Source organism: Haematobia irritans, chromosome 3 (assembly GCF_050003625.1).
Source record: "Haematobia irritans isolate KBUSLIRL chromosome 3, ASM5000362v1, whole genome shotgun sequence".
NCBI lineage: Eukaryota > Metazoa > Arthropoda > Insecta > Diptera > Muscidae > Haematobia > Haematobia irritans.
The window spans coordinates 210350131-210364822 of NC_134399.1; the positions used below are offsets into that span (position 1 = coordinate 210350131).

General features: G+C 28.7%; 1 protein-coding gene across 1 annotated transcript; it reads right to left on the bottom strand.

Annotated features, from left to right (window-relative positions):
- Positions 1-2781: 2781 nt before the first annotated feature.
- LOC142231409 (uncharacterized) lies at positions 2782-11281 on the bottom strand. Its single transcript, XM_075302017.1, has 4 exons — positions 11182-11281; positions 7092-7381; positions 3025-3199; positions 2782-2960 (listed from the first exon to the last, which is right to left on the bottom strand). Exons 1-4 carry the CDS (start codon positions 11243-11245, stop codon positions 2782-2784), a joined length of 708 nt encoding a protein of 235 aa, XP_075158132.1. The 5' UTR covers positions 11246-11281.
- Between the last annotated feature and the right edge of the window lie 3411 nt (positions 11282-14692).

Genomic DNA, 14692 nt, shown 5'->3' on the forward strand with positions numbered 1-14692 from the left:
TATGGGAGCTATATCTAAATTTGAACCGATTTCAACCAAATTTGGCACGCATAGCTATAATGCTAATTCTGCTCCCTGTGCAAAATTTCAACCAAATTGGGGTAAAACTCTGGCTTCTGTGACCGTATTAGTCCATATCGGGCGAAAGATATATATGGGAGCTATATCTAAATCTGAACCGATTTCAATAAAATTTGGCACAATTGACTATAGTACTAATTGTTCTTCTTGTGCAAAATTTTAAGCAAATAAGGGTAAAACTCTGGCTTCTGGGGCCATATAAGTCCATATCGGTCGAAATATATATATGGGAGCTATATCTAAATCTGAACCGATTTCCAAAATCAATAGGGATCTATTCTGAGCCAAAACACATACTTGTACCAAATTTGAAGCCGATTGGACTAAAACTGCGACCTAGACTTTGATTACAAAAATGTGTTCACGGACAGACGGACAGACGGACATCGCTATATCGACTCAAGAGCCCACCCTGAGCATTTTTGCCAAAGACACCATGTATCTATCTCGTCTCCTTCTGGGTGTTGCAAACATATGCACTAACTTATAATACCCTGTTCCACAGTGTGGAGCAGGGTATAAAAATATTTCTATAGTAATAAAATTTTGAATAAAATTTTTATAGAATTAAAATTTTGACAAAATTTGCTATAGAAATAACATTTTGACAAAACTTTTTATAGAAATAACATTTTGACAAAATTTTCTATAAAAAAGCAACTTTGAAAAAATTTTCTGCCAATATTCCACATATGTATATTGCCTTAAAATAAAATAAAAATAATATCGATTGTTCGAAACATTTCAAATAAATTAATATGGGCATTAAAATGGATCGATCCAGCCCATCTTCTAGTCAAACACTCTAGGAAACATAAAAAGATAGCCGTAATTGGAAGTTGATTTTCATTTACAATCATGCTGTACATTGATCGAATGAATAACGCAATGGAAACTAATTTGCGTAAAAACTTGCTTAGTTACAAATATGTGAAGTGTTTTAAAAAATTTGGTTTAGCCGGAGTCGGAGTCGAGCAAAATTTTTACGACTCCGACTCCGACTCCGACTCCAGCAAAATCTTCAGACTCCGACTCCGACTCCACAGCCCTGTACAATAGACCCGTTCGTTCTCAATCATATGACGGAATATAGGTCCATTTCCCATATGGATTAGAATTTTCGAATTAAAAAACATCAAAAAGGCTAAGGAAGGAAGCAGTCTAAATAAACGAGTAAACAAGAAATTTTAAAATCTTATAACAAATATATTTAAATATATTTTAAAAGATAAATTTTCTATAAACTTGTATATGAAGATAAAATGTTTATAAATAAAAAATTTCTTGGACAATAAGAATTCTATATTGTAAAAATAAAAATTTCTATTAAATTTTATCTAAAGACAAAATTTCATGAATTTTATATAAAAACACAAAAATTTCTATTAAATTTTATTTAAAGACAAAATTTTTATGGAATTTTATCCAGAGACAAAATGAAATTTTATCCAAAGATAAAATGAAATTTTATATAAAGAAAAAGATGTATATAAAGGGTGATACGGTCAAAATTTGGTCAAGGGAAAACGCGTGTAAATCGGTGAAATCGTTTATTTAAAAAATCAAATTAAATTTCTTTTTCAAGTTCAATTAGTATAAAATTCAGGAAAAATATTCAGTTAGGCTTTCGCTTTTCCAAATCCGAATTGCCGGGCTTCACGCTTGACACCTGCCATCAGATTTTGTACAGCCACCTTGTCCACCTTCTTCTCCGCGGAAAGCCAGTTTGCCTCGAACAGCTGCTCGTCCTTAGCAGTTTGTTTGGTCTTCTTTAGGTTCCGCTTGACAATAGACCAGTATTTCTCAATTGGGCGGAGCTCTGTCGTGTTGGGAGGGTTGTTGTCCTTGGGAACCACCTGCACTTTGTTGGCGGCGTACCACTCCATGGCCTTTTTACCGTAATGGCAAGATGCCAAATCCGGCCAAAACAGTACGGAACAACCGTGTTTCTTCAGGAAAGGCAGCAGACGTTTATTCAAACACTCTTTCACGTAAATTTCTTGGTTGACAGTCCAGGAAGCTATGAAAATGCTGCTTTTCAAGCCACAGGTACAGATGTCTTGCCAAACCAGATATTTCTTTGCGAACTTTGACAGTTTTATGTGCTTGAAAATATCTGCTACCTTTCCCCTTCCTTTTGCCGTATAAAACTCCTGTCCCGGAAGCTGCTTGTAGTCGGCTTTGACGTAGGTTTCGTCGTCCATTACCACGCAGTCAAACTTCGCGCTTTGGCCGTCGTATTTTGTTTATCATCGCGATTTGGAGTCACTACCTTCTTGTAAGTCGATAGACCGGCTCGTTTTTTGGCTCGATGCGCGGTTGTAGACGATACACCTAGCTTATTTGCGGCATCTCGGAGAGAGAGGTTAGGTTTCGCTTGAAACTACCGGCAACTCTCTTTGTCGTCTCAGCGGCTTCCGATTTTCGATTTCCCCCCGATCCAGACTTCCTGGCTGTCGACAAACGTTCCCCAAACACTTTAATTACATTTGTAACGGTTGATTTGGCAACTTTTAGCGATTTTTCCAGCTTTGCGTGCGAGTAGCTCGGATTTTCGCGATACGCCAGCAAAAATTTGATACGCTGCTCTTCTTGCTTGGACGGCATTTTGCAGTGAGTTTGTTGTAATTTTTTCTAAACGAAAACGAGGTCAAAATTTCATCAACTGTACAAAAACAAACAAAAAACATTAAAGCCGGATTAAAGTATCTGATAAATAGTGTAATTACCTGAACTTTCCTGTTTTTTCACTACCTCGGGTATTTCCTGGGATGTCGACGTTTTATTTTGGGATTTGTTGAATTTATCGTAGATAAAAGAGAAAATATTCAATAACACCAGTGACCCCAGTATTATATAAACACTTTTTTCTATGGGATCTATAAAAGAAAAATTTTGTTTTTTTAATATTTCGATCATAATTTATAATTAACTCAAAGTTACCTTTTTGTGGCCCATCTTTACCATTTGTACTCTCACAATATTCGACAAATGTTTTAACAGATAAATTATAGTCTTGCTGAAATTCTTGATTGGCGCAATTATGTAAAATTTCTTGATATAGAATACGTTCGTTGTTAGTATCCCTCGCATAAAGTCGTTTGTAAATATTAGTTACCTAAAATGAGAACAAAAATAGAATTTTTGTCTTTAGATAAAATTATAATTTTTTTCTCTAGATAAAATTTCATAGAAAATTTCTCTATAGTTAAAATTTCATAGAAAATGTCTATTTATATACAACTTCAAAGAAATTTTCTATTAGATAAAATTTCATAGAAGTTTTCCCTTTATATACAATTTCACAGAAATTTCTTTTAGATAAAATTTCATAGAAATTTTCTCTTTAGATAAAATTACATAGGCATTTTCTATTTAGATAAAATATCATAGCAATTTTTTATTTAGATAACATTTCATAGAAATTTTCTCTTTAGATAAAATTTCATAGACATTTTCTACTTACATTTTATACAATTTCACAGAAATTTCTTTTAGATAAAATTTCATAGAAATTTTCTCTTTAGATAAAATTGCATAGACATTTTCTATTTAGATAAAATATCATAGCAATTTTTTATTTAGATAAAATTTCATAGAAATTTTCTCTTTAGATATAATTTCATAGAAATTTTGTTCTTACATAAAATGTCATAGATAGTTTGTCTTTAGATAAAATTCCATAGAAATTTTCTAGTTTAGATAAAATTTCATAAAACTTTTCTATTTAGATACAATTTCATAGAATTTTTTTTAGTTAGATAAAATTGCATAGAATTTTCTATTTAGCATAGCAATTTTCTATTTAGATAAAATTTCATTAAAATTTTCTCTTTAGATAAATTTTTATTCAAATTTTTTCTTTAGATTAAATTTCATAGAATTTTTTTATCTAGATGAAATTTCATAGGAATTTTCTATTTAAATAAAATTTCATAGAAATATTTTAGTTAGAAAAAATTGCATAGGCATTTTCTATTTAGATAAAATCGTATAGACATTTTCTAATTACATAAAAATTTCAAAGAAATTTTCGATTCATCTATTTTACATAAAATTTCATAGAAATTTTCTACTTAGATAAAATTTAATTGAAATTTTCTCTTTAGATAAAATGTCATAGAAATTTTCTACTTAGATAAAATTTAATTGAAATTTTCTCTTTAGATAAAATGTCACTGAAATTTTTTCTTAAAATTTCATAAATAAAAAAAAAAATACAAGAAATTATTAAAAGAAAACTTTTACTTACTTCATTTTGGGACATGTTGTCTTTTACATTTGATTAAATTTTCAAGTCGAATGTTTTAGTGACCAATATTTCTTATTTATATACAACTTCACAGAAATTTTATCTTTAGATAAAATTTCATAGAAATTTTCTTTTTAAATGAAATTACATAGAAATTTTATCTTTACATAAAATTTTATAGATATTTTGTTTTTAGGTAAAATTTAATTGAAATTTCCTATATAGATAAAATTTCATAGAACTTTTCTATTTAGATAAAATTTCATAGAACTTTTCTATTTAGATAAAATTTCATAGAAATTTTCTATTTAGATAAAATTACACAGAAATTTTCCATTAGATAAAATTACTTAGAAAATTTGTATTTATATAAAATTTCATAGAAATTTTCTATTTAGATAAAATTGCTTAGAAAATTTCTATCTAGTGAGCCTGATACATCGAGCTGCCACCCAGCGTTGCCAGAATTGTTTCACAAAAAAACGCTAGATTTGTCCAAAAAACTAGCCAAAAAAAGCTAAAAAATTTTAAAAAAAGCTAAAATGTTTTGTATCAAAAGTCACATTTTTGATTGAAATTTAACAAACTTGAAGGCTTTGTTTCACTTAAAATGCATATTATTTCAATTGTATTCATTTTAATTCAATTTCTGCGAGACTGTAAGAAAATTTAAGTCATATTAGCTCTGTTTGCATACTCGATACATTTTGATTACTATCACAAATTTTTACTGGAAGTCCTTCGTTTATATTTGCTAGTAAAAACATTTTTCCCAGTAAACTTGCAATTGTCAGCTGGTTAATCATCAACAAGTCCAATGTGCGATATATTGCACAATGTCACATAGAACTGCATAAGAAAATATCAATATATCTCGTTTTAACTGTATTAATGATAAATTCGTGAACGAGTACACTTCTCCTAATTTTACCCAAGAGAATAAAACCCATTCTAACTGTCTTGCAAGTTTATATTGAATAACTTTTACTCGAAAATTTCCCATACAAACCTATTGTTGTCTAATTTTCGTAAATGTAAATCCATTCCATTAATATATAGCAGATTTGTTTTTATCCTATCACTACGAATTTTTTCATTGCATTTTTTTGATGTTAAAATAAATAATACCACATACAAAACTTTATTTCCTTAATTATTTCTATGTTCGGTTCCAAAGATTTTGTACACTAAGGATTTTGGTATTGATTCCGAGTCAAATTTGAATTTATTCGTTTTTTCAGCTTTTTCTTCATGAGCTATCACAGTGCTTTAAAAACGTGCTAACGACAACTTAAATTTCCAAATTCAGACTCGACTTTAAGTAGAAATTATTCTATGTATACGTTTTTAAAATAAAATGTTGAAAAACCTCTTCTATTTTTGAACGGTATTTTGGTTTGTGGTCAAGATACAAAAACTCCACAAATTTAAAGACTATTTCATTAATTTTAAGAATTTTTTAGAATTGACCCTAGCCTTCTTTCATGAAAAAATACCCACTTTTAAGTTGACTATAAGGACAAACAAAAATTTATCGGCTATTGAAGAAGAGAAATTCACAAATGCTATTATAACCAGATTATAATAACATAAAAAGGATAAACGAGTCAAATGCTAATATTCCTAATAATTTACTGACAGTTTATATACGGAATTAAAATATGTGGAAAACCTTATTCTGGCAGTAAGGCTTAGATAAAAACGAAGTTTTATCCATATTTCAATAGGAACATGTCGAAAATAAAAAAAGCCAAAATTAGCTAAAAGGGTCATGAAAAAAAAGCCAGAAAAAAAGCTAAAAGCTAAATGCATTTTTTCCCCGCTAAACGTCTTCAAAAAAAGCCAAATCTAGCGGGAAAAAAGCTAAATTGGCAACGCTGCTGCCACCTAACCTAACCTAGTTAGAAAAAATTGCATAGACATTTTCTATTTAGATAAAATCGTATAGAAATTGTCTAATTAGATAAAATTTCAAAGAAATTTTCAATTCATCTATTTTAAATAAAATTTCATAGAAATTTTCTACTTAGATAAAATTTAATTGAAATTTTCTCTTTAGATAAAATGTCATTGAAATTTTTTCTTTAGATATAATTTCCTTGAAATTTTCTCTTTAGATATACTTTCATTTAAATTTTCTCTGTAGATAAAATTTCATAAACAAACAAAAATTTGAAGACATTTTTAAAAGAAAACTTTTACTTACTACATTTTGGAACATGTCACTTACATTTGATCAAATTTTCAAATCGAATGTTTTAGTGACCAATATTTCTTATTTATATACAACTTCAAAGTCATTTTCTCTTTAGATAAAATTTCATAGAAATTTTCTTTTTAAATGAAATTTCATAGAAATTTTGTCTTTACATAAAATTTTATAGATATTTTGTTTTTAGATAAAATTTAATTGAAATTTTCTATTTATATAAAATTTCATAGAACTTTTCTATTTAGATAAAATTTCATAGAAATTTTCTATTTAGATAAAATTACACAGAAATTTTCCATTTAGATAAAATTGCTTAGAAAATTTCTATTTAGATAAAATTTCATAGAAATTTTCTATTTAGATAAAATTTCATAGAAATTTTCTATTTTGATAAAATTTCATAGAAATTTTGTATTTAGATGAAATTTCATAGAAATTATATAATTTAGATAAAATTTCATAGAAATTTTCTATCTAGATAAATTCTATTTAGATAAAATTTCATTAGAAAAATTTTAGAAGAAATTATAGAATAATTTTACTTACTTCATTTTGGGGCATGTTGTCATTTACATTTGTGCGATTTTTCAAGTCGAAAGTTTTAGTGTCCAATATTTCTTTACATTTTTGCACGTTTAAACCAAGAAACAAATAGTCACGACGAAAACGTCGTCGCCAATCGCGGGAATAATTTGCAATGGATTCCCATAATTTCGAACTATTATTAGGTTGGATTTCTGCGAAAACTAAGCAATATGAGTTTGGTTCTGGCGAAAATATAGCTTCATCATAATTATGGAGTTTGAATAACGGTGGGAGATTTTCATGAGTATACGCTGTAATATACAAATGGGATAAAAATATATATTTTTTATCATTCATAGAAAATAAATAACATGGCAAAACTCTAATAATTCGCCTATTTGATCAATACACTTTTTACCCCCATTTTCATGAAACTTCGCTAGTGCAAGATTAGATAACTCACTTTTTGGCTGCGATCGGTCATAATCTACCAAGATTATTAAAAAAAATCTACCAAAAACTTACCAAACATATTATTATCTTTTTCAAATTTTTTGATCAAATTTGTAAGTTGGTATGGGAAAAAGTCTTTCTTTCAAATTAATTTTACCAAACACAAAAAGTCTACAATTTTTGGTAGAATTCTACCAACTGTGTAAATGACCCCTTCGATGCAAGGCATGTGTACCATAGACTAAATAAAGAAATAATTAAATATGCCAAGCTAAATCAGTTGAGATTTTCATTCGTTGGTATTAACCAAAGCAAAAAACAAAATCAAAATTTGTGTTAGAAGTATTTAGAAAGAATTTAAACGGTATTACTAAATTGTTAAATGTTAACGATAGCTTTAGAAGGAGTTTTGTTCTTAAGTCTTTTGATTGACTGCTTCTTATGGATCAAAATGATTTATTAAAATGAGGATAATTATATATAACTACATACACGCAAAAAAATAATTCTTTCCTCCCAAACGAAATTTTAGACAAACAATGTTCGTTTCTCATTTGCTTTTCGTTGAAAGGAAGTGTATTTGGAAGAAAAGTATATACTTTTTGTGATAAACGTTTATTCTTTTCCAGGATGTAAAAACAATTTCATAAAGACTAACTCAAAAAATTTTTTTTCTGGCTAATTGCATTTTCCCTCACATCTTTCTCACTTCCACGAAGTTTTTTAGTTCTTAGCACCTTTTTCTGTAATACAAACAATGTAGAAGAAATTATACGATTTTATAAATTTTTAAAATTTTTTTTACCTTTCGCCTGGACGGAGAATCGAACCGCGGACCATGCAATTTGTAAGCCAACACACTATCCACTGAGCTATGTAGCCGTTATTGTCATCAATAGACAATTACCTATATAAGTTATATTTATATAGCATAGCTTGCGGCGCCCACGAGCCGATTAAACAAAGTTTATTTCACAGAAAAATACATTTAGTTGGGCACCATGGAGCAGTGGTTACTACGTCTGACTTGCATGCCAAGGGTCGTGGGTTCGATCCCTGCTTCGACCAAAGTTTTTTTGTTTTTTTTTTTTTTACATATATTCCAGATATGTTAGGAAGATTCCGAAAAAATGTTCAACATTACATTGTAGTATATTAAATTTTGAACTGTAAAATGTGTCTTATTAAAAACCTAAAGTAAGAAAAGAACAGTGTTTGATAAAACCAAATGAACTGTGTTGTTGGTTCAAAAATAAATTTTTTTATTAAAAAAATTAACACTTTGTAACAAACGAATTTTTTTGATGATAAAAGTGTATACTTTTCGAAGCAATTCAAAAAACTCTAACAAAAGAAAAACGTTTTCGGTACACGTTTTCCAAACGTTTTTTTTTTTCTTTGCGTGTACCAAAAATGGTAGATTTTTTACTGTTTGGTAGATTGGTAGAATTCATGATGTTTTGGTAGATTTTAAGAAAATTTTCTCTAAAAATAAAATTTTGACAAAATATTCTATAGAAATGAAATTTTGACAAAATTTTCTATAGACATACAATTTTGACAAAATTTTCTATAGAAATAAAATTTTCACAAAATATTCTATAGAAACAAAATTCTATAGAAATAAAATGTTGACAAAATTTTCTATACAAATACAATTTTGACAACATTTTCTATAGAAATAAATGTCAAATTTTCTATAGAAATAAAATTTTGACAAAATTTTCTACAGAAATAAAATGTTGACAAAATTTTCTATACAAATACAATTTTGACAACATTTTCTATAGAAATAAATGTCAAATTTTCTATAGAAATAAACGTCAAATTTTCTATAGAAATAAAATTTTGACAAAATTTTATATAGAAATAAAATTTTGACAAAATTTTCTATAGAAATAAAATTTTGACAAAATTTTCTATAGAAATAAAATGTTGACAAAGTTTTCTATAGAAATACAATTTTGACAACATTTTCTATGGAAATAAAATTTTGACAAAACTTTCTATAGAAATGAAACGTTGACAAAATTTACTATAGAAATATAATTTTGACAAAATTTTCTATAGAAATAAAATTTTGACAAAATTTTTTATAGAAAAAAAAATTGACAAATATTTTCTATACAAATAAAATTTTGACAAAAATTTTCTATAGAAATAACATTTTAACAAAATTTTCTATAGAAATGTAATTTTCATAAAATATTATACAGAAATAAAATTTTGAAAAAATTTTCAAGTTTTTTAAAATAATGTTTAACTAACTTTTTTATAATGTTACAATTCTCTTAAAATTTGTTTCAAAAACTACATTTGTCACCACAAAAATACTACATAAAACTAGTCTCAACCACATATTAATAAAAGCTTCTCCGTCTGACGACAACGATGTTATAATCTTCTATCACTTTTCTTCACTGAGATGAAAGAACCAGCTTAATTTCAATATGTAATAAAAATCATTTGGAATCAAAAGTGAAATATTTTTAAAATGGTTTTATCTTTGCTAGTTCATTATAATTTCTATAGTTTAAGATTTGTAGACCAGAGCTGATCAACAAAATTATTTAAAATTCCACATTTGTATGTAAATTAACCGGTGTTAGATTAGGTAAGGTAATGGCTCATTCTCTAACCGTCATTTTAAATTTTAAATCTTCAAAATATGGATTTAATGGATCAATTAGTAAAACAAACACCTAATGTCTTTTCTCTTTTATTTTATTTACAGATTTACTAGAGCTATCGGCTCTCTTTTTTAATCAATTGTCTTCAAATATGATACAAGGTATTCCTCAAAGATTCACAATACAGGCCATATCATTTCGCATTTAGATATATCCCTGATTTTAATAAAATTTATAACTATATTATTCATTTTCAACGCTAATTAGCAGAATTTTTACAACTCTTAAAATATGCCGTGTGCCACTTTTTAAGAAGGAATGTTGTATGTAATTAGCGATAACCTAAAGAATTATCAAAATATGGATGATCACATGTTTGTATATTTTTTAAATGTATTGTTTCTTTAAAAAGATTTTGGGATTTAAGTGCCTGCTCATGGAATTTTCTTTCGCCTCGATATTAAATCATAAAGGATGAGTTCATAGCAAAGTTGGAGGTTTTGTAGGGAATATATCTAAAGTTTTATTAGTTGCACTCTAGACGAACGATTCGTCTCGGGACGAGTTTGGCCTGCATAAAAAGGAAGTAAGTCTTTTGACTTTGTACTTCATGGATATTTTGGGACTCCCATAATTTCGAAATGTTTTTTTTTTGGTAAACTTTAATATTTTAAAAAATGTTAACATAAGTATAATCACTTGTTTTACTATTTTTTTTTTGGTTTGGGGTCGCTTTGAAAAGAGTTTGTGTCTTAATTCTTTTGATTTCTTCAGGGTGACATTACGACTCACATAATTTCTAAATACTATGTACAATCTAAAAAGGCATTATCAAAAGTTATAAGGAATACCATAATTACTAAAATTTTACACATTAAAATTAAAATCTCTATTCACCAAAAAATTGTCATTCTTCAATAATTTTGTAATTTCTTACAAGACTGTTTAAGATTTTTTATTGAAATTTTTAACTAATTTTTTATTTCTACTTATTTTATTTGTTTATAATGTTGTAACAATTCTCTTACATTTTGTTTGACACACAACATTTGTCACCACAAAAATACCACATAAAACTAATTTCAACCACATAATAATGAAAGTTTTGCCGTCCGACGACAACTTCGATGTTATAATCTTCTATAACTTTTCTCCACTGAAACCAAAAGCGTAATCATTTGAAAACAAAAGTAAAATGATTTTGTCTCTGCTAGTTCATTAGAATTTCGTTGACTTAAGATTTGTTAGCCAAAAGTCATAAAAAAAATATTATAAAATTCTACGTTTTTATGTAAATTAACTAGGGATTGACTGGGATCTGAAATGGTGTGTTATCTTTTCAGTTTATGATTTAAAATAATTACTCTTGTTTATTTCATTATTTCCATTTATTTAGTTTAATTGCATATTTATCTATATACAAAGTCCATCGATGTCAAGCTTTATTGTCTATATGTCGTGATATTGGGGAATTATTTAAAAATGGGCGGGTCGCCGCAAGACATTTGAAAGGAATACCCTATATAACAATACTCATTAAAAAAAGGATCCATGCCACCTTTATAACTAGCAAATTTTATATTTGGCAATTTAGTTGAATTTTTTAAGTTTTTGACAGTCTTATCACAATTCTTGTATGAACAAATGTCTTCAATCAAATTCAATTCTGTACAAATTGGAAAAAAGCTCTAAAAGTACTATATGAAAACGCTACAAAGCACAAAGTTGGTGCATTTTTTTAAAAGACGCTAAAAAGGAAATTTGGTGCATTTTGGAAATCAAAAAGCATTATATTTGGTGCTAAAAGCACTAAATTTGGTGTTAAAAGCAGGGCTGTGGAGTCGAGTCAATTTTGCTCGAATCCGACTCCGACTCCGACTCCAGCATTTCTTATTAACTTTCAGGGGGTTTGATGACAAATATTCTCCCCAGCAAATCAGTTCATCCAGTACGCTTCCCGAAGATAAATTTAAAGATTGTACCTATGAAGACTAGATCAGATTCTGGATTTAGAAGAACCATTTTTGTTTGAGTTTTAGAAAAATCGTGCATATCGTGCAAATGATGAAATAACGACTTGATTTTAAATCTTAAATCTGTAGATTTTTACCGTCATTATTTAAATGATTGCGAGTAGTAAAATCTGGAAATTGTACTTTCAGTTCAAAGTTTTGACACAAATTTTAGAGACAATTATTGTATCGTTTATCAAAAATTCGGATTATTTGCTCTAAACGAAAATACTTCATACGAAAGGGGAATATTGTTTGTCTAGAATTTTCCGGAGGAAAATATTTTTTCTTTGGGTGCACCGTCAAGAAGAGAAATCGGTCTATATCGATACCTTACCAAATGGACCGGTAAGAATAAAGGCTATACAGATTTTTGAGGGTCTACAATACCAGTATATTTACATTTTCGAGCAAATCGGATAAAAACTACGGTTTATAGAAGCCCAAGGAGTTAAATCGGGAGATCGGTCTATGGTCTATTCATGCAAATGGGACAGTATATACAGTTTCTAGATGCTCCCGAAGTAAAATCGGGAGAACGGTCTATATGGGGGCTATACCAAAAGATGGACCGATACACCCCATTTTGCGACACTTATTTGTAGTCTTAGAATATCTTTAGATTTCAAATTTCATGCAAATCGGGAAGTAAATACAGTTTCTAGAAGCCCACCGTGGTGCAATGGTTAGCATGCCCGCCTTGCATACACAAGGTCGTGGGTTCGATTCCTGCTTCGACCGAACACCAAAAAGTTTTTCAGCGGTGGATTATCCCACCTCAGTAATGCTGGTGACATTTCTGAGGGTTTCAAAACTTCTCTAAGTGGTTTCACTGCAATGTGCAACGCCGTTCGAACTCGGCTATAAAAAGGAGGTCCCTTATCATTGAGCTTAACATGGAATCGGGCAGCACTCAGTGATAAAAGAGAAGTTCACCAATGTGGTATCACAATGGACTGAATAGTCTAAGTGAGCCTGATACATCGGGCTGCCACATAACCTAACCTAACCTTACCTAACCTATCTAAAGCCCTCAGATAAACCGATCCCTAATCACACAAAAATTTGTCCATATTGGTTTTATTTTATTTTTATTTTTTTTTTTATATAGCTCCCATAATTCAATTTTGGCTCTCTAATTACCGCGCAAAATTTCATATCGGCTCGTAATTATTTGTAGACTTACCTATTTATACCTTTTTTGGACTAACTTACAATTTAGAAGACGATGTTAAGAAGTATTAAGATAATTTGACATCGGTAAGTATTACCACAACCCAATTAATTCGATTGTGAATGACAGTCTTCCGTAGAAGTTTCTACGCAATCCATGCTGGAAGGTACATAAGATTCGGCCTAGCCGAACTTACGGCCGTATATACTTGTTTTTTTTTTTTTTCAATAGACTAAAAAGAGTAAGTGTTAATAAAATGGTACAAATTATTCAAATTTTGACGCATAAATGTTAAAATCATTCTGGAAAAATCGATAATTTTTGAAAATATTCAGGGTCAGCCGTTTCAGACAAGCGTTAAATGCATTAAAAATTTATAAAATTTTTATTTGGGAAAATATCACAATTTTTTTTTTTAATGCACATTATCATAAGGAAACTAACTTTTAATTTAGAAGACAATGTTATGAAATAAAATTATATATTGCCATCGGCACCTGCTACCACAATGCAAAGTCGAAAATAGATTTTCAAATAGATTGCAAAATAAGTTTTTCATATAAAAAAAATCATTTTTTAGGATTTCGATGGAATTTTTGATTTTTTGGGAGTAGTCACGAATTAACTTCCTTTTTGTTCTAGGACGCTTAGTTTAGGAGATATGAGCAAAAGAAGTTTTTCTCTAGGACGCTTAGTTTAGGAGATATGAGCAAAATAAGTTTTTCATATAAAAATTTTGATTTTTTTGGGACGGAATTTTTGATTTTTTGGGGGTGGTCACGAATTAACCTCCTTTTCGCTCTAGGATGCTTAGTTTAGGAGATATAAGCAAAAGAAGTTTTTCGAATCAAAAATTGAATTTTTTAGGATTTCGATGGAATTTTTGATTTTTTGGGAGTGGTCACGAATTAACTTCCTTTTTGTTCTAGGACGTTTAGTTTAGGAGATATGAGCAAAAGAAGTTTTTCATATAAAAATTTAGATTTTTTGGGATTTTGATAATTTTTTTGATTTTTTGGGGGGTGGTCATGAAATCATGTTTCGATGATTTCGATGGAATTTTTGATTTTTTGGGAGTGGTCACGAATTAACTTCCTTTTTGTTCTAGGACGTTTAGTTTAGGAGATATGAGCAAAAGAAGTTTTTCATATAAAAATTTAGATTTTTTGGGATTTTGATAATTTTTTTTTTGATTTTTTGGGGGGTGGTCATGAAATCATGTTTATTGTAGATTTTTTTAGTATGTACGACTTCAAAATAGTGATAATAGAACATGGCTAAAAATGACTTAGACCACTTTAGACCGAACAAAGCTGTTTGCCCTTTTTTGATTGGAAATTTTTAAAACTTTTG

Bases quoted from the DNA above. Each gene is read 5' to 3' on its own strand.
- LOC142231409 (XM_075302017.1), bottom strand. From the start codon at position 11,245: ATGTGGTTGAAATTAGTTTTATGTGGTATTTTTGTGGTGACAAATGTT. The intron at 7,382-11,181 runs GTAAGAGAATTG...TGTATATTACAG, and splicing joins TGTTGTGTGTCAAACAAAAT to CGTATACTCATGAAAATCTC. The intron at 3,200-7,091 runs GTAAGTAAAATT...TTCTCATTTTAG, and splicing joins ACAACATGCCCCAAAATGAA to GTAACTAATATTTACAAACG.